At 26.1% G+C, this 24,504-nt stretch overlaps 1 protein-coding gene across 2 annotated transcripts in view; it reads right to left on the bottom strand.

Annotated features, from left to right (window-relative positions):
• The window catches only part of LOC132924030 (uncharacterized), a 59,389-nt gene that overhangs the window by 14,285 nt on the left and 20,600 nt on the right, over window positions 1–24,504 (bottom strand). For both annotated transcript variants that reach the window (XM_060988087.1, XM_060988088.1), the window contains exons 6-8: window positions 20,268–20,693; window positions 11,389–11,687; window positions 3,701–3,962 (exon numbers count right to left, since the gene is read on the bottom strand). In XM_060988087.1, coding sequence (XP_060844070.1) covers window positions 3,701–3,962; window positions 11,389–11,687; window positions 20,268–20,693 — 987 coding nt within the window. The remainder of the gene's footprint in view (window positions 1–3,700; window positions 3,963–11,388; window positions 11,688–20,267; window positions 20,694–24,504) is intronic.

A 24,504-nucleotide genomic window follows, 5' to 3' on the forward strand; every position in this document is an offset into this window, starting at 1 on the left:
ACTTTATATATACGTGACTTTAATATCACCTATTCTATTAAATATATTTTTAAATTCTATAGAATGACACTATTAAAAGTAGTGTGTTTTAGGAGTGTTCATAATTGAGGCATTTAATAACCGACTTTTTAAACTGAGTATGTCACTAAAATATTTGCAATTTATACTATATTATACTCACAGTAAAAAGTTTATTATAATTTTAGAATTGAGTGTTTTAATAGTAAAATAATTGTAGAACATTATTTTAGAAGTATAAAAATATCAAGTTTTTTCAGTATTATCGATCTTATTTTGAATAAGAATTATTAATTATGTTTTGCAAGACTCTAAAAGTGAATTAAATTAATATTATAAAATAAGTAAAATTTCTAATTAATCATAGAAAATTACACACAATAACGTCAATAATTAATTATGAAGTACACATTTGATTTTAAAATAAATAATAGGTATCTAAAAAAATGTTTTATTGAAGTTCCTTCAAAGAAAAAAATTAATATTCATTAAATAATTAATTTTAATAATATTTATCAATAGCAATTGGATCTAATTTCTAACTATATTATTTATGAATATAGAACATAGAATAATTGCTCTTTTATATTAAAAATATGCTATTAAAATATATCAATAGAATATCATTGAGATGTTATTATTAGCAATATTATTTATTTTTACATCGTAATATAATAAGGTACGTTACAATCATTTCAAACATAAAGACAACTAACAGAAAATAATATTTTCTTGCCATTTCTATAATATATAAGTACGAATTGTAAGAACAACAAACAATATCTAAACTCGAATAAAAAGTATAAAAAAATACAAATATAACATTTTCATTCAAAAATCGTTTTACGTTATTCAAAGTAATTTTTTTATTTTGTTTACCTCATTTAGTTATATTTTTATGTACCTACTTATTCATTATTCAATATCTATTTACAAAGCTGATACATACAGACATTTTTCAATTTAATTTAAATATTTGTAATTATAAGGATATTTGCTATAATATAATATGTATCATATACATATATACGATAATAATACAATTAGTTAAATGAATTCTGATTTCACATATTTTTATCAAGTTATTTGCTACTATATGAGTTATATTTACAAGTTTGTAATAAAGTTTTTCTTATTTCTTATACGACATTGTGGGCGTATTTTGTGCATCCCTTTTATCAACAACCATATTATATTTATCTCTTTAACGTGCTGTTTAGTAACATAAGAAAAACAGAAAAAACACATACAGCATTACAATATTATATTTAATTAAGTATGTATTTTAAGTGAACAGTTAAACTACAAGTTCATCTGTTTGCTAACTGTTTCGTAATTGAATTAACATCCATTCTATTTTAATTTGTTGAATTGTCACTTGAGAGAATACGTGTCTGTGTAGAAGTTTCTGGAAAAAATCAAGTTGACATGACATTCAAATGCAAATTACAAAAATCGTAGCCAGTCTTTGGATAGTGAAACACCCAATTATCATTAATTTACTAACTATGCGATAAATCTCCAAGAAATACTCAATATGGTAAATTGGTAAAGAACTTAATATAATAATTTTGCAATGCAAAAAAAGCAATACATTTTGGAAAATTGGTAGATTTTATTAGCGCCATGTTTCATAACCAGTGAATCTCGAAATTCGATTAAACATTTCATTTCTTCATTTCTAAAATCTAATACATGTGGGAAGTAGTAGTTACTACTAAGGGAAGGGAATGCGCGAAACATGTTCTACTTTTGATATTAGGAGCCATCGCAATAACAGCATTTTTAATATTTGCTGCATTTTCATGCACAATACAAACATTTTAGATATATATTTTCCATTCCCTCATAAAGTCAATTAATTTATCTTTTAAATGTTAACTGGTATGCCGCTCATCCATTAATTAACAATTAAATACAATTTTATAAAAAAATAATGTATAATATCTCAAGCGTTAAAATTATTCAAATTTAATAATAATAGATACAGTCTGAAGTATAGTTTTCTACAGTAAACATATTCAAATTTAATTTGCTCTTTCAATAAATAATTTAAATTTTAAGATGTTAAAAGTTTCTATATCTTATAAACGTATAAAAAGTTGGCCAAATTTACTTGTTAAAATTATTTATCGTTTGTATCTCTACAAATTACTATTTTAACTAGGTATACACATTTGGAAGCTAGATACGTCGACATGGTAGATAATAATATATCGATTAAACGTTTTTACGTTTACACCATATAGGTCGGTACTAAACAACATCAGTACAATACAAACTGAATGATGTGTTTGCTTTAAGTAAGTTTGAATTATTTAATACTTACATAATGTTCATATAAATATTTACACACAAAACGTGATATTTCCCATTTCAAGAGATTGGTACTTTTTTTTTGCCATTTCATGATCTGGACCCAACTAAATGCTGCTATAGAAATAATGAATTGTGTAACTGCTATGGTAGCTATAGTAGCTACCTTACCGCTTAAGCCTTATAAATTACTCTAAGCTATTGTGCATTAGTGTATTACTATTGTTTAAAAAAGAATAATATATATATATATATTATAAATAATACTCAATTTCTACTACAAGTCTACATATAATAAAATATTGAAGTAATAAATTTATCAGACATTGTATTTTATTTAAGAGTATACAAATTATATTTTATATGTATAAGATGTAACATATTATATAGTTATTTATTTGGTTTAATTTCAATAACTTTTAATTTAAGTATCTATTTAATTAATATAATTTATTTATAGATAGTTTTAAACTAACTCCACGAGACAAAAAAAATTTGTATTCAATTTTAGTTTGTATACTGAAAACAGATACTAAAGAGTATACATATTATAACTGTAATAGATCAAAGGTAACTAATTTTAAGAATTCTAAATTTTTATTATCATCATAAATAGTTATATTCTCAATATTAACTGCTTTGTTTAAGATATAAATATATTTTAAACGTTTAAACTACCCAGCATTCACATTCATATTTATTTAAACGACGACGACCATCGGTCTTTATAAATACAATATATACATAATAGCCAATAAGTGTATACTGTATACATAATAATCAATAAATAATATATAATTATTATTTATATACAAATGAGTTGAATATATATAAAAAAATGTTTGTACTTTTTCACTGACAAATAAAGACATTTTATGTTGATAAAATTGTTGATGTTCAACAAGTGTAATAAATAAACCACAGTTATAAAATTGTTCGAAAATGTATTTACCATATTCTATGGTTATTACTATTAGGTAACAAAAGTACAGAACATTTTGAATACGATATAATATACTTACTAAAAACGGAGTTGTTATTTAAGTTTCCTTCTAGAACTATATATCATAGTTAGGCCAACTCGAAATACATATATCTCTATTTAATTTTAAATTTAAGAACATTGATTTGGAATGTTTTTACGATCAAAAACTTCAAATAAGAAAATAGTAAACGAATCCTTTATCCTTTCTTTACCCAATACGGTTTCGTGGTTAGTTTCAAACTTTAGTCCTAATAATAAATAATTTATAAAACAGTACATATATTTGTACAGGTGTGGTAGGTATCGAGAAACATATGCAGCTGTTTGCGCGTATGAATAAAATAATAAGTCGTATATATACAATTCTACTATTATACTCACATTGTATCCGTAACAACCATGTGCTTTGTATGAAAGGCGTTCCAGCATCATCAGACGAATCACTACCAGCCGCTATTGTGTGCTTTCGCTGGGACGTCGACAGTTGGTGCTGTGGGTTTTCGGCTCTACAAGTTAACCTGCCGTCATAGTCAGTCGTTCTATGTTCGTCAGCTTCTCCGGGTTCTCGATAACGTGATTTGGTCGTTGGCTTAACAGGAACAAATGTCAATACACTTGTTGTCGAGTTTCCGTCGGTTGAAGTCTGTTAATACACGTTTAATATAATTATCTTACTTATTAATAACCATATTTAGGTCTTATCATAATTTTAAGACTGGCTATTATGTTAACTATAAACAAATAATAATTATTTATTTTATTTATTTAAATTAAAAAACGCCATACACTTTTGTTTTTAGTAAATGCTAGGACATTAATACAAAAACATGATACTTTATTAATATAAAATTACGATTATTGATTAAAAAAAATTTTCATCGTAGTTGCGTGAGACCTAATTTTCTTAGATTATCAGCCTCTATAGGTAGTTTGTACATAGCATAGACTTGTGGTATCTCTCTTAAATTCTAGTACCAACACCGGCATTCGAAATCCAACTCTAGATATAGTAGCATACTAGCATTAGTGTATTAATGGATCCAGAAACTATTTATTTAAAAACTTAACACAAGCATCATCCCTACAACTATCTAATATTGATAATCTAAACGGGTCGGTAGTCGTGTGGTTCGTGTTTTATATTCATATATTGAGCAATCATTCCAAGAAAGCGATTCTGTGCACGTTCGATTCGTAATTTATCTTGAGCTGTTTCTGGGGACCAAACTATATCGATCCGTATTCCATTACAAATCGAACTAACAAGTAATTTAAGGCTAGAAGACATTTACCAAACATAACTGACCTTGTATGCTTCCTCACAAAACCAAGTATTCGCAGGGCTTTGCCTAATACAAAATTATAGTATAAAATCAAGACCAAAGTTTCCTCAATACTTAATCGAAATCGAAATGACTATAATATTTTATTACATCTAGAATACAACTTCTCATATTACTCATATATATAATTATTATAATTGGTTAATGAAGTTTTGTAAAAAAAGTACTAGTAAGTAGAGATTATTATGAAATAAAAAAAAATGTGTGAATATACGACATTATAAAAACAAATAGAGATGAAATACTTAACGGATTTTTAAGTAGTCGACGTATTACTGCGAGCGATTTGATCTAGGATAAATGGATTTAACCAATTGGACGTGGCCATTGGGACTTGAAACAATTGAACGTCAAATTAAAACGAATAAATACAAATAGTAGGAATTCAAAAATATATAAAATAAAATATAATGTTAAAAAAGTGCTATTTATTTATTATAATATGCCGAAAATAGGTAGGTATTAAAATATTAATAAAAAAAAACTAAGAAATATTAAAAATATTATAATTAAAAATGTTGTACCTATATAATATAATATTTATTAAGTGAAATATTTTTTTGCGATTCCACCTACAATTGTTATTTTTTATTTTTTGCTGTTTCTTGAAATGGTTAATTAAATTGCCCATTTCATGAATTGGACTTCAAAAGTGCTGTTCATTTCATAAACAAGGCCACTAGTAATTAAGAAATATGACTCAATACTAAACATTATTTGACGAAACAGATATTATCAATATTAATCAATATTTGCAGTCTTATAACACGAAGTGACGTTCATTAGTTGTTTTATTATTTATTTAAAAATCTTATCTTGAAACTACTGCTATTAGTTATTATTACCTGTCGTACTTTTTAAGTGCACAAAAGTTATTAAAAACGACTAGAGAAGTGAAGTAATATAAATATAAAATATAGAAAATAAACCAAAAACTGAACATTTTATGTATTTTTTTATTTAATTTATTTCTACTACAAATATTTTGTTCAGTAAACAGTTTTATTATTATTAAATCTTTTTTTTTTATATTCAATTCACTAATTTATAATTATAATTAATTTATTAAAAATATTGTTTTAAAAAATGTTATCAATATTGAAAATACTTGTATACTAGTTTTGGTAAATTCGTGAAATGGGCAATTTATCAATTTGTTAGCCAAATTTTGCATGTTCTGCAAATTAGATTAATTTACTTCTGGGTATAATATACCGCGTATCCGCGAAAACAGGATACACTTTATCACCCATTACCCTGTAAATATATTTGGATTTTGTTTGCGGGGCGTTAGACTAAACTTAATGAATCATAAAATCTTATGACTAACAATTTTTTAAAGTCATGTATTTTGTAAAACTTCCTTTTTTAATGGTAACCCCCATTTTGAATATCATTTTTGAATTAATCAATTTTTTCGAGCAATTTTGATCTATCAACTTGTATTCTAAACCCAAAATTGGCAAAATTAGAGCTAGGTATAATTAAAAATTAAATTTGATTTCTTTTTTTAGTTGTGCGTATTTTTGCGTTTTAAACACCATATACATCGTACATTTATTATTAAAGTAATAAATTATTTACTATTTATAAATGTATAATACAATATAATATTTGTAATTTAAATTTTAAATAAAAATGTATAGTATTTAAAAAATATATATATTTATAGAATTATATTTTCTGAAAATACATGTGTTTATATTATTATATTAAGTTATGTAATTGCATAATGTGGAATAATAAAATAAAATAATAATTTATTACTTTAATACTAAATTATAACTAAAAAATAAAAACAAATTTAATACATTTTTTTTTAAATTATACCTAGCTCTAATAATTTCGCCAATTTTGGGTTTGGAATATAAGTTGATAAATCAAAATTCCTTGAAAAAAATTGTGTTTGAGTTGTGTTTCGTATACGCAAAATACATGAGTTAAAAAAATTGTAAGTCACAAGAATTTATGATCCATTAGACTAGTTATTTAGAAAAATATTTACTGGGTAATGAGTGATTAAGTATATCCTATTTCCAAGGCAATGTATATACGGTATGGTTATAAAGTATAAGCTAATGATATGCAGGTTATTATTTTAACTAATGGTATCGTATCGTTTTGTATTTTAATGTTTGTTATTATACATTACTTATTATAGATACCGTATTTTATAGTTTTTATTTAATATAATATGAACAACCATTTATATTATATTATTATTACACTTAATTACTACACTGGAATACGCGCGAGAACACACTTAATACAATGGTGCAAAAGCACTATTTTTACGTGAATTTACCCAAAGTATTTAACATTGTAATTATAATATTGTTAACATTCCTTAATTTTTTTAAATATTTTTGGTATGTTAAATGTAAAGTACTTTTTGTATTGTGTTTTAATTTTTTATTAATTATATTTGAAGATATTTTTTCTTATACGTCCAGCTGTTTCAATTTCCAAACAGCTAAATATGTATAAAATATGTTGGAGAATTTGTGTTATGAAAACAACGTGGATGAAATAAATATTAAATGCACAAATATATGTTAATTATGTATTTAATGTTTTAGTATATTTTTTTTAAGCCTCGATAACTAAACCTTTGTTTTGTGTTAAAAATATTAAATTATTAAAACCTTCTTTAGTTATTAGGTATATTCATTTAAATGAGATTGAGAATTATTAACTAATGGATAATTATTATTGATTAATAATTATTATTATAATATTAAATATCAAAGTCAATACCACCTTTAAAATTTTACTAATCAAAACTATAAAAATTTTTTAAAAAATTAATAAAAACTTGTTTGCTATTGCAATATAATGTAGATGTAGTAAAAATACTGTTATTACTACAGTTGTTAGTGTTATTATTATAATGGATCGTTCGTCGTTGTGTACATTGCAGCTACAAAGTATTTTATTATATAATATGTTATGTGTATGTGTATCTTGTGTGTGTAAAATTTAATAATAAAAGAAAGTTTGAATAAATAAACAAAGTCTACTTTAAGTCGACTACGCTTATGCCTCCTATAGCCGCTTACTTGACTCAATTTAATATTATATTGCGCATAATTTAATAAAAAAAAAAAAAATGTAAACGGCTATATGTACCTATAGCTTTGTTGAAAATCTCGGTTTTTTATTTCTATATTTTTACACGCCACACTGTAAACCAATGAAAAATAATAAAAGTTGAAACTTTAAAAGTTAATACAAATATAAAAAAAATGGTTTGTATGTAACAAAAGCGATAAACGAGATAGCCCAGTGAAGAAAAATATGTCACGAATAATGAGTGAAAAGGTTTAGGGCAACCAAATTTAAAGTTTAAAGTTTCAAACAATGAAGCAATACTACGATAGCAAACTTTAGCTGTGGAAGTTAAATTATATGAGAATGGAGAGGAAAGTAAATTAAAAAACAAACCACATAAAATTAATGACTATTATTATACACACATAAGTCATAATTTAGTATTGTAAAAATTATATTCTAACTATCGCCTTATTGTAGTGTTTATTATTAATTTCATTAATTATGCACATTGTGTAAAATAATAATTAAGAACAGTGTTCATTTTTCTGTTTGGATACGTTCTTGTTTTTCCTTTGAAAAGAATGAAAAAAAAATAAGAATAGATATTTACAATAATATAATTGAAATAAGACCTATAAGTTGTAAACTTTTTTTATTATTTTATTGATTACGATGCAAAATGTATCAAGCTTAAATTAATTTTGTCGTGTCACACTGTAGAATAAAGTTTCTGAAAAACCTTTTAGTGTGGAATAAAAACGGGTTTACATGTTTTTGGGATGGAGGTATAGGATAAACTCGTAATCAACATTTTTTAAGTAAGTGGGATAATAATAAACCTGGTTTAGAAACTTTTTTATATTGTAAAATCAGTTGTCAGCTAATCAGGTGGACTTTTTAAATAAAGAATTTTACCCATTTAATACGGTACGTTTGATCCATTTCAAATAGTTCTGAGGCGGGTATGTATTATACAACAGTAAAAAATATAGGTAAAATTAATTTAAACTTTGATTATTAAAAGTGATACTTGCAATTATATATTGTACACTAATAGTTAAGATAGTTGAATTCATAATATGACTAGGGTCACTGGAAAGTCATTTAAATATTTCGGATTTTCAAGTTATAGATAATGCTAATTTACCAATAATCAACAAAATTATTGATGCTGATCAATGGTTGAACTTTTTAAGCCAATAGTATTAAATATCATTTAACATTTATTTTCCAAACTATTTTCATCGAATTTTTTCGAAAAAACTAGTGGCACAATGTTTCTTATACTTAATGATTTATTCACTGCGAACTTAAAAGTCAATTTCCTCATCATTCACGAATATAGACTACCATTTATTATTTAAAAAAGATTGTGTGTATTTACATCACTATTTAATAATTTAAGAATTTGAATTAAGACTTTGGTATGGCTGCATTAAAGATGGACATAATAATTAAAGACTTTATTAAAATATCAAAATCGTTTAGTATTAACATTTTGTTATACATTTTCTGCTCGTTGAATAAATGGTACTTTTTGAGATGGCCTATAAATATTCAAGGTGTATAGACGTATAGTTATAAAGAAAATTTGAAAATGCAATCTAATTCAATAATATAAAAGTTAAAATCAGTGCTTAAATTCAGAAAATGACTAATGGGTACAATAAAAATCATGCCATTGCGTTTGACGGGTGATTTCCAATCGAACCATATAATTATTAATAATGTATATTTCATACTATATATAGTTTTTACATAACATTTTTTTTCAAATTGTATGTAATCATTAAAAAAATTAAAGCAATTTAATTTATAAATGTATTTCAAACAGAAGAATATGAAATACGGAAAACTTTGCATTTAAGTTTTAACATAAATGATTTAACTTTTTTTCAAATCAAATCTAAAAATCTAAATTAATAATATTTTCATATAAAATAAAATAAATGTATTCATAATTCTAGCTTATTTCATTATGTTTGTTAAGTGTTAAGATATAAAGTTAAAACTTTCAAAAATGCTTAAAATAAAACGTGTAAGAACACATTATTAAATTAATTTTGTCAAAATTAATAATATAAAATCATCAAGACCTTAAATAAAATTCACTATTAAACAATACCTATATAAAAATAAATGTCAATCAATAAACTTGAAAAAAAACCACTTTAAAATCTATTTTAATTAATAAATAATAAATATTGAATTTAATAACAAATCTTAAATTAGTAATTAGTAATTAAAAATAAAAATATGTACTCCATAAATACGTACAATTATACAATATTTTCTGTCTAACATATGTATTACCCCCAAGTTAGAGGGTATCCACACTGGTGGACCTCCCTCCTCACGCCATTCATGTAAATACCTACCTTTTTCTTGTTATCATATTTACTTATTGTATGTATATAAATTACAGATTGTAAATATTCTATTTTATCTAATAAAAAAAAAAAAAAAAAAACATATGTGCATATATTTTGAAAATTAAATAATACATATCATACAATGAATTTAAGTAACATTTTCAATCTTAAGTTATGTACCTCTTAACCACCTTATCTCCAAAAACCAACTATATAAATTGTATTATATTAGATAGTAGATTTAATCTAATTGCACCATTAAAAAAAAAATTAAAAATTAATAGGATATTATGAAGTATATTTTTAATTTTAAATATTTCAACATACTCATATTTATCATGATTTATGACATAAATATTTATGTTTAATATTCAGCTGTAGAAAATGGTTTGTTAAACAGAATAAGCTGTGTTTAGTACAAATCAAAATACCCGGTTCAAAATATCACCGAAAATATATCCCTAAAACAAAATATCCTCGCAAAAATATTCCATGATAAAATACCCCGCGTAAATATTAATTCAAAATTTAAACCTTTTTATAAAAGTTACATAAATATCATTACAATACACTTATTATTAACATTTATAGAATACAAAAAAATTAATTAAAAAATATTTAAAAAAATATTAAAATGGTAAGTTTTTCGTCAAAAATTTTTATGCTTAAGTTATATTTTATTGTTTTTAAGTGTTTACTGTTATTCGTTTAATCATCTCCTTTTACGACAGCATTTAGCCACTCATCCAAATTTTTATATTTTCGCCATTTATTTTGTTGATATAAAATTACATTATACCATTATCAAAATAACGAATAACTCACATTCACTTTAGATAAAGTTCAATTATTATTTCTAATCGCAACTTTTATAATAAAGGTTACCATTTTAAATTATTATTTACGTGGGATATTTTGTAGGCCTTCAATGTAGGGTATATGTATTTTGTCGTGGAACCTATGTGTATAGCTATATATAATTTTGTTTTCTTATTATTAATTACTAATTAGCTTCTAATATAACGTTGATAGCTCAATAATTATAATAAAATATTCATCATATATAATAACTTTAACGGCTTTATTAATATATAATAATATATTATTAAATTATATTTTGAGGTTAAAAACTGTTGTACCTAAATTTAACGATATATTGTAAATTTATAAATGTATGTATTGTATTGATTTGGTGGATTTTATAAAAGGTGTTCCTTTTCAGGAATTTTATTTTGTTTACAGTTAACATCTATCAGACAAGAAATTAAAGTAAATTTCAATAATGAATACATCTACATACCGTCTCTCGAGTAGTATCTAATCGCCGACCGTCCATCCACCATGTTAGCTTTGCCGGCGGTCGAGACCCATAAGCACGACACGGTAACTCGTATTTCCTCCCAGCCGTTAGTGGTTGCAGTTGACGTTGTTCTTGAATATTGCTGCTGTGCACTGACAAACGATCATCATCTTCGGGTAACGTTAATGGTGTCATTTTCGCCGAAGACTGTGTGAACGGAGGTGGCTGTAAATCGTTGTCAATACCACTTAAGTGGCCATTTTCTGCGATCGGAAGGATTTGAACGGTTAACGGCGGAACTAAAAATGAGTAAGAGTAAAAAAAAAAATTTGTCATTACACAAACAACGGCTGAGGTTCAATTATTTGTTTTATTTTTTCAAGTTTATCCGGCTTATCGACACACAGCGGACATGCTTTAAAATAGTCAACGTTCTTACCAGCAAACAAATAGCCGAATCTAATACCTAGATATATATATTTATTATACTATAACACAAATAATTCGACCCCTCTACTATAGGTTATCAATCATTTGTACGTATTTTAAATATTTTATCCAAAAATTCTTAGACCGTTTTGTGCATACATTTTTGAAAAGATTACGGCAAATTTTGGGAAAGTTGGGCAAAACATGTTTAGATCAGTTAGAAAAGACTACATTAAAAAATTACAACTCACTTGGAGCAATTAACCTAATCAAGAAAGTTATCATTTTATAAGATTCATAATGAGTCTTAATTTTTATATTTTTCCGAGGTCAAGCGATTGGCAAGTTGAAGTCACGTTTAGTGGAAAGCATGCGAGTTTCACATTCTGTAAGTTCAAATGGGAGTGACTGGTCATATTAAGAAAAACAATAACCTTTCGGCCTTTCATTTTTCTATCAAAATTAATAACCACACCTTCATCAATTTTTGTGTCATCCAAGCTTTACAATTAGCCTTCCACGTTACTTCAAGATCATTAACAATAATGTTCTTAAAACATCGTGGTATTAGTGATTTTCCAATCACCAAAGATGTTTCAAAATCATCCTCCATAGTAACACAAAACATAACTGTAATTTGTTCTTTATTTATTTTTCCGCCGCTGTAATTTTCGCCTTAATGACACATTGTTTTATTAAGTAAAATACGAAAAAATCAAGTCGTTTTCATATAGATTATGAACATTTTTTGGAAAAAAACACTTCACACATTTCGACTTATTTACTATTCCAATCGTCTACGACATCAAAGTCAACGGAATTGCTTTCCCCACGCCTTTAAATTAACACAGAAAATTACAACCAGTCACAGGTATCATGAATTTCAAGAATGCTGTATTTCGATAATAATTTATTATATAGGTCAAACTGTACAAAAACCATTGATTATGGAGAAATAGCTGAAGTTTAGGTACTAAATTGAGAACAGAGAAGTACAGAGAACTAGCCGTTATTGAAATTTCAAACGAGAGTCAAACTTAATTTCTGCATAGTGGGAAATATTATTTCGGGCGATTTTATTAAGTTTAGTTAAAAAATCTGAGAAAATCGTACAAAAAACTTGTGAAAGCCAAATTTTTATTGGTAAAAAAAAAAATTGAAAAATTATATATTTATATCAGATGTTCAAAATTCAAATGGTCCATTTCAATAGGTATGTAATTAATTTAACTTTAAATATGGGAGAAACTGCTTGTTATTTACCAGTAGAAGACCTAGCGTACATTTTCTTAAAAAAAATTTTCAGTCATTCAAAAGTATCAACTGATAATCAATCGACGCATATTTTCTAATTAGAAAATTTAACAGGGGAATCTAACATATTATGGATAATGTAATTATAACAAAAATTTAAATACATAGTATAAACATTTTTATAGTATTTATGACTCTATTCTAACTAAAAGTAAAATGGTAAATAACTTAAGAAGTCATTTATTTATTGAAGAATAAAGAACACAATAGATGAAAGGTGAAGGAAAAGTCGAGTGCATTTTCAACCGAATTCCAAAATGAATCCAGCGAAAAATTAAGCACTTATAATTAAGGTGAATGAAAATTTATTACCTAACAATAAAAGTAAATTGTGTTGATTTTACTGTGAAAAGAACTAAGAAGGCACATTTCTAAAGAGATTGTAAGAGAGTATAGAGTCACCACCGCGCACTGGTCATCAGACACGACGTTCAATCTGTTATTGCTAATTGTATGAAACGATAACAATTCGACGATGCAATAACCGACAAATGCGAATGAATCAAGATATGGTATGAACGATAAATTAGTGTCATTAAACAAAAATGAAACTTGGTTATTAGTTAATTTACTATCGAATAAAATTGTGTTATAAAATACATGGATTACAAAACAAAATATAAAATGGACATTAATATAGATACATTTAAGGCACTACTTGTCATCAAGTATTGTTCTTAAAATATGATATAGATTATCAATAAACATTTTTACCAGTAGTCTGATACAAATCAATCGAGGTTATTTTCGCAGTCGCAGCTGTGGAAAAACTAAAATTACGACAGTTTGATACTAAAACAGCATTTATGTTTTATGTACAAATATCTACATTCTACAGGAAGAAATATATATGTTACAGCCAGCGAGTGGTGAAGACCGTCCAAATAAAGTATGTAAACGGCAAAGAATCCTTATGTGTTAAAAAACTCCAATTCGTTGGAGAAAATGACTCAGAGTTTTTGAATACATTTGGTTTACAATCTAGTAAAGAAGATATGTGTGTGTTTTGATCAAATGATGAATCAAATTATTTTTAGAATATTAGTAGATGGTGGTTTAATTTCTGAAATTAATAAACAAAAAATTGATAGTTTATTAATAACCTTGGACAAAAGAGTTTCGAATAAAAAAGAGTAATTTAGAGTATTTTATTGTAGGTATGCAAATAAACATATTGAAAATTGGGTCATTATTTGAGTTATTTGACATTTGTAAATCAGACAAATTATGTAGGTACGTTGTTTAATTTTTAGAATGTAGAGACTTACGTTTCCGATTTGACATGTCCTTTACACCAAGATTAATTGGAAAAATTGAATGAAAAAACTCAATATCAACAAGAAGTGAGTAGTTTTTTCTTCTTATCTCAAGTATCAAGACTAGATACTGTATATGTAGTAAACTTCGCTAGTCTTTTATTTTCTTGAAGTATGGTAATAGAAATGAAAAAAGTCTGAATTTTTAAAACTTCAAGAATTTTTGTTCAATAGAAAAATGATAAAAATGTAACTCAGTTGTAATTAATAGGTGAATAATTAAGCTAGCTTTAACATAAAATATTAATGAGAGAGATCCGATATCACACCCAAGCGGTATAACGATTTGAATGCACAAATATGTCGGCGTGAACAGTCCCAAAATGTCTATTTTTTAACTTTCCTCCAAAACTATTATAGCTGAAAAGTTGGTCGATAGCTCATTAAAAAGGGATTATCAATTAAATACAAAATGTGTGATTAAACATTTTCAAAAAAAATTATTTAAGTTTTCACAGTTAAAAAAATAGTGTTTTTTTGCTAGATTTTCATTAGCGTGGTAGATTACCGAAACTGGAGAATGGATTTTGTTATTTGGTGTTTTGTAAGACTCATATTGGCTAAGAGAAGTGCTGTGAAGATTTTCAGAACTTTATCTTCAATCGTTAACTCACTACAAAGCTATAAAGCTGAAAAACATGAAAAACGCCCAATAAAATGTGTTTTATTTTTTATTTTTTTTGAAGCTTTGTAGTGTAACTATATAAGATAAAGTTCTGAAAATCTTCACTGCTCTTCTCTTAGCCAATGTGAATCTAACAAGACCCCAAACAACAAAATCTGCTCTCTGGTTTCAGAGATCTATCTCACAAAATGAAAATAAAATACATTATACATAAATATTGCATACAATTAATAAATTTCTAAAAATTAAAAATCAAGAAAGTTTATATGCCGATCTCTGACTTGGCAAGAGTTTTTTTTATTAAACCTATTATACGCTGTATTTAACAAACATTTATCTATGGTTTATATTTTAATGATAATACACAATTATCATTATTAAAATGATTATAAGAAATATTTAGTGATGTCGATTATGTAGTTGACATTAAATACAGCGTCAGTGGATTTATTTAATTATAAAACTTTTATGAGTTTTTTTATGGACATCATAGATACAACAAAGTATATCATTAATAACGATTTTTAAATTATTTGATAAATCAATGAATATTCTGTGGCCAGAAGGAGTAAAATACAATGATGTGCTGTTCTTTTTAACCTTTAGTGTGCACTACATGGTAAAGTCCAGTAATGCAATTAGAAATATTTATTTAACAATTATTCATGTGACATGTTTGGCTTATGCTGTTCATAGAGTGGCTAAAATAGTATGTATAAATAATCCTAAATTTGATAAATTATTGCAAATGTAAAAAAAAGTATTTCGTAAAGCTCCATCTCGTAATCAAGTTTTTAGAAATATTGCTCCAACATAACATTTCCATCTGAACCAATTTTAACGAAATGAAACACATGGATGATGGATTAAAGCTTTTCTCTATTTTAGTAAACATTTCAATTAAATCAATTTTAAACTCTTTTGATGAAGATGATGCAATCTCTATGAAAATAGCACAAAATATATTAAACAAAAAAACATTAAAAAATTAATTAGTATTTATTAAACCAAATTTTACATTTTTGCCTAATATAATAACGAGCAGGAACTATCACTTTTCAGCTCTATTTTATTAGTAGAGGATGTAACATTAAGACTAACTCAAATACGCGGTGAACACAAAAAGTCGATAAAAACAAAAATATAAAACGTGTTGGATAAAAATTTCGAACATTTTATCGGGAGATGAAGAACATTTTGACGGATTACCTGAAGATATGAACATCAACGATTTAATATATTTTAAGTACACGCCGATCACTTCCGTTGACGTTGAACGATCTTTCTCAACGTTCAAAAATATGTTGACCGATAAATGATAATCACCGAGCATTCAAACTTGAGAATATAAGAAAATGTCTTACCATCAGAGCAATAATTTTAACGGTAAAGTTACTCAAACAATAATTAAAAATGATAGTACATTCATGTTTTTTTTTGCTTTATGTTACAGATGAACATAAAATAAAACGATACAGATGAGTAACCGGTATATAAATTATTTATTATTGAGATTTTCATTATGTATATACTTAATTTTTAAATTTTTATTTTTTTAATTATAATATGCTTTATGCAATATGCATTTTCAAAAACAAAATAAAAAATTAGCTGCATTTATTTAAACATATTTTGACGATTTTGACTTCATATAAGTGTATATGCATATTTCGATAATTTTAAGTGTAACAAGTTCCGAACCCTAATCATTATCGTCAATGGAAGCAGAATATGTTGCGGAAAGTGTAACAGTAAAAGAAATCATGTGGATAACACAGTTGATTAAAAAAAATGTCAACGCAGAGTACAAGCATTATCATAAGTTGATAATCAAAATGCAATACATTTAATGAAAAACCTGAATTTTCAAAAGAAGACCAAATGCATTGCCAAAAGTTATCGTGTCATCGAGAATAGTATAAAGATGAATTGCTCCAACTATAATACATTGGATAACAACAGAGGACCAGACTGATAAAATCTTGACCAAATCTTTAATAAAAGAAGTTTTCTAGAATACAGTTAGCCAACTCAGCCATACGAGTGACAATATGAAAGAAATTATTAATTAATGGAAGATATTGAAATATACTATTAATATTCTATCATTTCAAGCACCTTTGGTACATATTATATCAATATTGTATTTTACTATTAACTTTCTACATATAATATTACTAATTAGAACATGACTTTTGATTGCTATACCCATTAATAGGGATTTGTTTTCGATTTACATATTGATACTTGCTCACAAAACGACATAATGTTTACACAATTGTTGATGCAGTCCAGTCGTAAATATTATATTACATATATATACTATTTAGCAACATATATTACAGTATTAATATGATTATAAAGTCATGTTATTTATTTACATTAAATACCTAAGTAAATAAATACTTGAATTATAAATCTACTTACACTATATGATTTCAACACTAGCAGTTTTAAATTTTCACCTCCCATTTAAAATAACAAGTTCGACATTTAGCCATTTAATCATCTAACAAAATTATTATTGAACAAACATTCGAAAATGTAGTTTACTTGTACATAATTTAATGATATAATACAAATATATTTTTATCACCTTATAAACCTATGTTACTAAAATAATAATGATATTTATCTGATAATCCTGGATGATAAATTAAAAAAATTAAAATACTCATACTAAAATCATTTATGAAAATGACCAAAAACCAATTCGATGCCAACAAGATGCTTCAGGTGGCATTGCAGGGTACTACTAAATTCGACAAAAGTGAATATCTCTCTGACGATACTGAGACATGTTATTTATGCAAACAGTCAATACATCGAATTATTGAAAATTTATTTAATAATAATAACAATAATTAAAATAATCTTGATAAAATTCCACGATGCCCCAAAAGCACTAGTACAAATAAAAATACTGATTTTTCTAAAATGTATTAAAATTACACAATTTAACTTAATTTTTTTTTTTTTTTTGAATTGTTTATTGTACATTCAATTTTGTAACATAAATATTTTATAATTGTCAATGTTTTTTTTTATACTTATAACCTTAATTTTTAATGTTATAATAAAAAAATAATAATAATAAATAAATAAATAAATAACTTGCAATAATTTTGCTCATAGTGACCTACCTAAATCAATTACCAATACAAAAAAAAAATATATATTTAAATTAAATTATTATTTGTTTGTATAAAGAAAAATGTATCACATATATTTACTAAATATAATACACTTGATTGAAATTTAATTTATATGGCTTTCATGTCTTTAAAATCCTTGACACTGAACCGTGAAAGTTGATTTGCCTTATATGCTTGTTGAATCATTAGAGATTTTTGGACATGTATTTTTTTTTTTCATAGAGGAAATTGATTTCGACTGAATTATATAGTTAAAATACAAAAATCCTTATGAGTTTTACACCGATTGAAATCTGAATAAATGTTTTATTTTATTAATTCTTATTATGTGATAGATTTATTCAACTACTAAAATATATTTTGTACTAAATTATACAGTTTTTTTTTTTGTAATCCTACGATTAAATAGTTATGCATGATCGAGCATTTACGGTAACAAAATATTATATATAGTATATAATATAATATATTCATATAATGCATAGATAATAGATACTGCGCAGATACTCATAGAATTAAACAGCTTACCCATATAATTATTACAACTTATACACGCCTGTGTAATGTAATATATGTGCCGCACATACAAGAGAATAGTATCCATGTATGCACATTGCATGGAAGGTTAATTTACGTGTATTTTAGCATATGCACGCGCGGTCCTGGTTTTCGACGTTTCGGCGTTTTTGTCGTCGCTAAAATATTGTATTACTATTTATACCACCCGTTAACCGAGGTCACCGATTAATTTATATTGGCCAAGATCGGTGGGGTAGGTGGTCGTCGGCGGTCGAGCCACCATGTGAAAAATGGTGACACGAACAACTATACGGCCCCCATTCCCGCCAAGTACGAATATATTATAATATATGCACCACAATCAACCACCATACGCGCGTATATTGTAACTCGCACAAACCGTCATCCCCCCCCCAACAGACACAGACACACACACACACACACACACACACACACACACACACACTTATATCCTTGAACAGATACACACAAAACACCCCCAAACAGACATATTATATATATTATATAATGAGTGTTTTTGCCTACGTGTAATTAAAAACGACGTGTCGTTTGGCGGTGTAGTGTACCGTGCCAATTAATTACTCTATACGCTACATATACGCGAGGATACATAACCATGTACATATTATAGATTATATACGTATACAAGTACATATCATATTATATTTAATGTATATATATATATTATATATGTGTGTGTGTGTGTATATATATTATACATAAACACGTATACACATCACACGAGTACACGACCAACGTGGGGGTACGGGTGGTCGATTTCGGGGGAGTGTGGGTGTATGCGAAGCTATACTGCAGCTATAACGTCCGCGTGTCCTGCGCAGTCGGAAAACTGTAGCTGTCAAGTGCACACACACACTTTCGGTACTCGGCTGGTAATTAACGAGAGTCACACACGATGGAGAGGGAAGGAGAGCGAGAGAGAGATATATACTGTGGAGATGAAAAGAGAGTGGGATAGAATATTATAATATTATTACATATGTATTGTACGAAACATGACGGCTATTATTGTTATATGATTATATTGTGCAGATGTTGGTGTTACGCCGGGATTTTCGCGAGTTTAACGCGCGGATTCGGTGATGATTTTGTAAAATTTTATCATGCTAGTATAACAGGAGCTATTTATTTATATTTCGGGGATACTGTCGATTTTATACGAAATAATGTTGTTGCCCATATAATTATGTATAAAAATACGACGTAATAAACTTGTTATATTTTTCATGATTTTTTTATTTAAGTTTGTTTTGCGTTCAATTCATTTTTCCCAAGAAATAAAATAAAATATTATAAAAACTTTATTAAGTTCGATTTATGATTAAATTTCTAGGAATGGATAGACTAAATGTCATCATACATGAACGCATTCAATCGAACGAAATTGGGCATTGGCAAACATATCCAACCAAACTTTTCGCACAATGATTTACATAACTGTATAATATTGTAATTTGAATGTTTAATAATTTTACTTACAATTCATATCTACATGAACGACGGCTGTCAGCGAAGACTGACGTTGTCTCAGGGTCCAACGACTGGGATCAACTTCTCCGCTCATGTTTTCTTTTTCAATATTAGTATCAATGTTACTGGAACCACTATTGGTAACAATAATTGAATACTCCTCGTCGTCGTAAAAATAATTCCACACTCGACAAGTGAGTTCGGTGTGCAAATCACTTCGTGTTAATCCTGTCAGAGTCAAATCTACTTCTAAAATTCCTTCCGAGTTGTCACCTCCGGTAGAAGTGGACGAGCTTGAAGTAACAGTTGCTGTCGCGTAACCATCAATAGCAGTGACGTCTTGTTGTTGAGCACCGTTGATATTATCAGGATCATCCGATTCTGGTTTTAATAACCGATTATCTCGAAACCATGCTACACGAGGTCTTGGTTTTCCTGTAAAATAAATAATACAATGAGATTAAATGAAATAGCTTATTGTATTTATACAATATTGTTAATATTACTCGTATTTTAAATTGAATAATTTTGTAAATTAGCATTTCATTAAATAAAATTATACCAAATAGGTATAAATGTTCAATAATAATAACAAAATGCCAACTGGACCTAATGCTGTAAATACATCAAATCATATTATTGATGCGTGGATGTAATATGTGTTATTGTTATATAAATAAGGTAATAATATTTTCAAACGATACAACCATTTTATAATTTTTGGATTCCCAATGTTTTGTACAACTTTAATATCTTCATTTCAAATATATATTGTAAATAAAACTATTATATTTATTCCATGATCCTCTTATTACTGTACAAAACTTAAGTAAATATAAATATATAAATTCAAAAACTTAAAGCACCGTTGGACCATACATTTTTTCAATCGCAATAAAAGAACTGAGATACCTACATTTTTTTCTCATAGATTACCCTTAACTATTTTTAAAAAAAAACTTTTAGGATTTAATAGAAAGTGCTATTTGAAGCGTTTCATGTGATTCGACTTCCCGGAAATCAAACTAGAAAATTCATTACTATGAAACCAATAAATGTATTGCTACCATCAAATATGAAAGACTAAATCATTTAAAGCGTATTATTGGTGTATCTAGTTAAGAAAAATCATAAAAGAATGAATTAAGTAGGTATAAAATTACAATATTCTGTCTTGGAAATTTACAAATCAACGATTAGTAAATTTACATTTTTATAAAGCTTCTATACTAGGTAAATTAACTTATATTATATGTAATAAATGTATTTGCATTGCTAATGTGTACACTACAGTAAATAAATATTACAATATCTGTAATATTTAATATTTATTCACCATTTTAATGCATTTTCCCTGGTTTTATCCAAGACTTCTAAAAATATAAAAGTTACCTTATATATTATTATATTTAATTTTTCATATATCAAAGTCTTGTGTGACATTTTTTGAGCTTTTTTTATTCTAAGAGAAAAGCAAACGTCATTATAAATCAATAAATCTCTTGCCACGATCAGAATTTAATTTTTTATTTACTATTATTAATTATAATAATAAGCTAAAATATTAATGATTATTTTCCTCTACCTATAATAATTTAAAAATTATGGTTATTATATATAGAAAATTCTAGATGTTGGTTAAAAATGATAATTTTACAAAAGATATTTGTTGTACATTTGTAATTTAATTATTGATTGTGGTTTTGAAATCTAATATGTATTTCATACTAAACTGTTAAAATATATAAATAAATTAACAATCAGTACCTACTAAAATTCCATAATTACCTACTTTTAAGTATCACCAAAGAATAAAATATTCATTATAATATAAAACCTTTAATTGAAATAAATAGAAAGTTTTAGGTATTTAGTATAAATAATCATTAAATAGAGACTAAACAATTAATTTATGTATTAAAAATCAATAATTAATAAATATATATTTTATTAGATATTTAAACAATAATCATTTATTCAATTTCTATAATTCTATTTTAAAATGCTAATTCCATTAATTTGAGTTTCAGTATGATGTGCATTAAGAAAATGCACATTGAACTTAATGTGATATTAACATATCAAAATTATAATATAACATGCACGAAATATTTTGAACAAGGTTATTCAAATTTAATGTCGCAAAAATGTCAGGGATTATAAATTATTATAGTCTTATGTAATCCTTTTAAGTTTTGTAACATTAAATTCAAATAGCTCTGTTCTATATAGTTATATAAAATTATTTTATGTTAGGTACTATAATAGTCAAAAAATCTCTAATACACAATATGCTAACCTTAAACAATTAAGGACCTACATATAGTTAGCCTATTATAATTATGAGTTGTAATATTATTATTTTATGGTGGAAAATCGAAATATTTTTTATGAATTAAACTATCTATATTAATCTGTATACTAATATAGTTCTTTATTTTTAATAGAGGTCTTTGCACTTTTCGTTAATAGATTAATTGAAATATAAATAAATAAATAGTATTAACGAAAATAGCTTTGTGGTCAAAACTTCATAGTTGTTAAAATATCACTTCAATATCCACTTAAACGTAGACTAGGATGTATGATGATCTTTAATTTTAAGGCACTGTGGTATTCAAAAAAACAAATTTCTAGTATACTTTTGCATATAAAAATCAATCAAGATGTTATTAATAATAGATTTGTTTGTTCGAAAATATTTAAAAAAAACCACTGGAAAATTAAAAATATATGATTGATTTTGAGTTGACTTAGTAAGATACGAAAATATCTGGTATAACTGTATAAAAAAAAAAGATTAGTTACATAAAAATTAGTTATAAAAATGAAAATCTATCTAAAAACTTTTGGGAAAATAAAACACTAGTATTTTTTTATATTTTTGCTGGATGAAAAAATGCTAGTACAGATAAATCATTTTATTTTGTTCATATACTACGAATTTATTAATGTAGATTTTAACGATTGACGACTAATCTTTAGTTTATGAAATAAAAAAAATATGCACGCTCAATGCGTATTATTTTACATATAATTTAGTGACACAAAATTCTGTTATAGGGTAAAATGGTTAATGGTTTAGATATGTATGATCTGTGTTTAATTATTAAATTATAAAGTCATTGCATTCAAATTACTGAGTTATTTTTGTTTCTCGAATAATATTTTTCTGGTACGACAAAAAACACATTATATTGTATAACCAATAACTCCTTTGATCTGCTTAAAATCTAAAATTAAAACTCAACAACGCTTCTACTCACTTTTAAGGTTCTAAAATCATAATAACATATTTCATATTGTGTATAGGGATACAGGAAGCTAATAAATATTGTTACTTTATAATAATTTATATACATGAACAAAGAGGAATAAATATTTGGGATATTTTACTTGTTTACTTGGTAAAAATATTATGAATACATTTAACGTAAACGGGGAGAGTTATTAATAAACCAACATTCACGTATTATATAGTACATATAGCTTTTTTTCAAAATAATTATTTCTGCTCGTCAGAAAAAACGAGCTGAGTGTGCAAGACCAGATGTTTCTATAGAAAAGGATAATAATTTATTGTTTTCAATGCTCAGGAGCTAAGTGTGGTTATGCAAATCCATATATTGTGTGGACAGCCCCAATCTAACGTTTGTCGTCCTCATAATTAAGATACACGTATACACAATAAACATATTTCACGTAACACGCACTTGGTTGGTGGGTGGGTGCATATTAAATAATATGGAAACGATGATAGCAATAAATAAATAATTACCGTAGGTGTATAAGTGAAAAGACGGTAGTATATATACTATACTGTCGGCGGGGGAATATTAAAGGCAAGATGAATACTATACCAGGAACGACTGATAATGTTTGCATACACACCGGCCCCAATATAAGGGCGTTCGTGAGTACCGCTGTACACAAAGACGACGAGTATACCTACCCCGCTGCTTTTGTATTATTCAATATACAAAGACAGTAAAATGAATAAGCGTAAAAGATTATAGCCAGATTGTAAAACACGATGATAAACTCTGATGAGTCTGACTCTATATAGTTTAAGCACGATCCTGCATGATATGAAAATACGACTGTACTATTATTATTAATATTTTTTAGCGAACTTGATAAATAACATTTTGAACTGCCTATTGTAGAATATGTGACCGATAACCTCTGTTCTAAACACTACCGAAAGATATTGTAGAGTAGTACAATACCACTATTATACTACACA

Source organism: Rhopalosiphum padi, chromosome 3, assembly GCF_020882245.1.
Source record: "Rhopalosiphum padi isolate XX-2018 chromosome 3, ASM2088224v1, whole genome shotgun sequence".
Classification (NCBI taxonomy): Eukaryota; Metazoa; Arthropoda; class Insecta; order Hemiptera; family Aphididae; genus Rhopalosiphum; species Rhopalosiphum padi.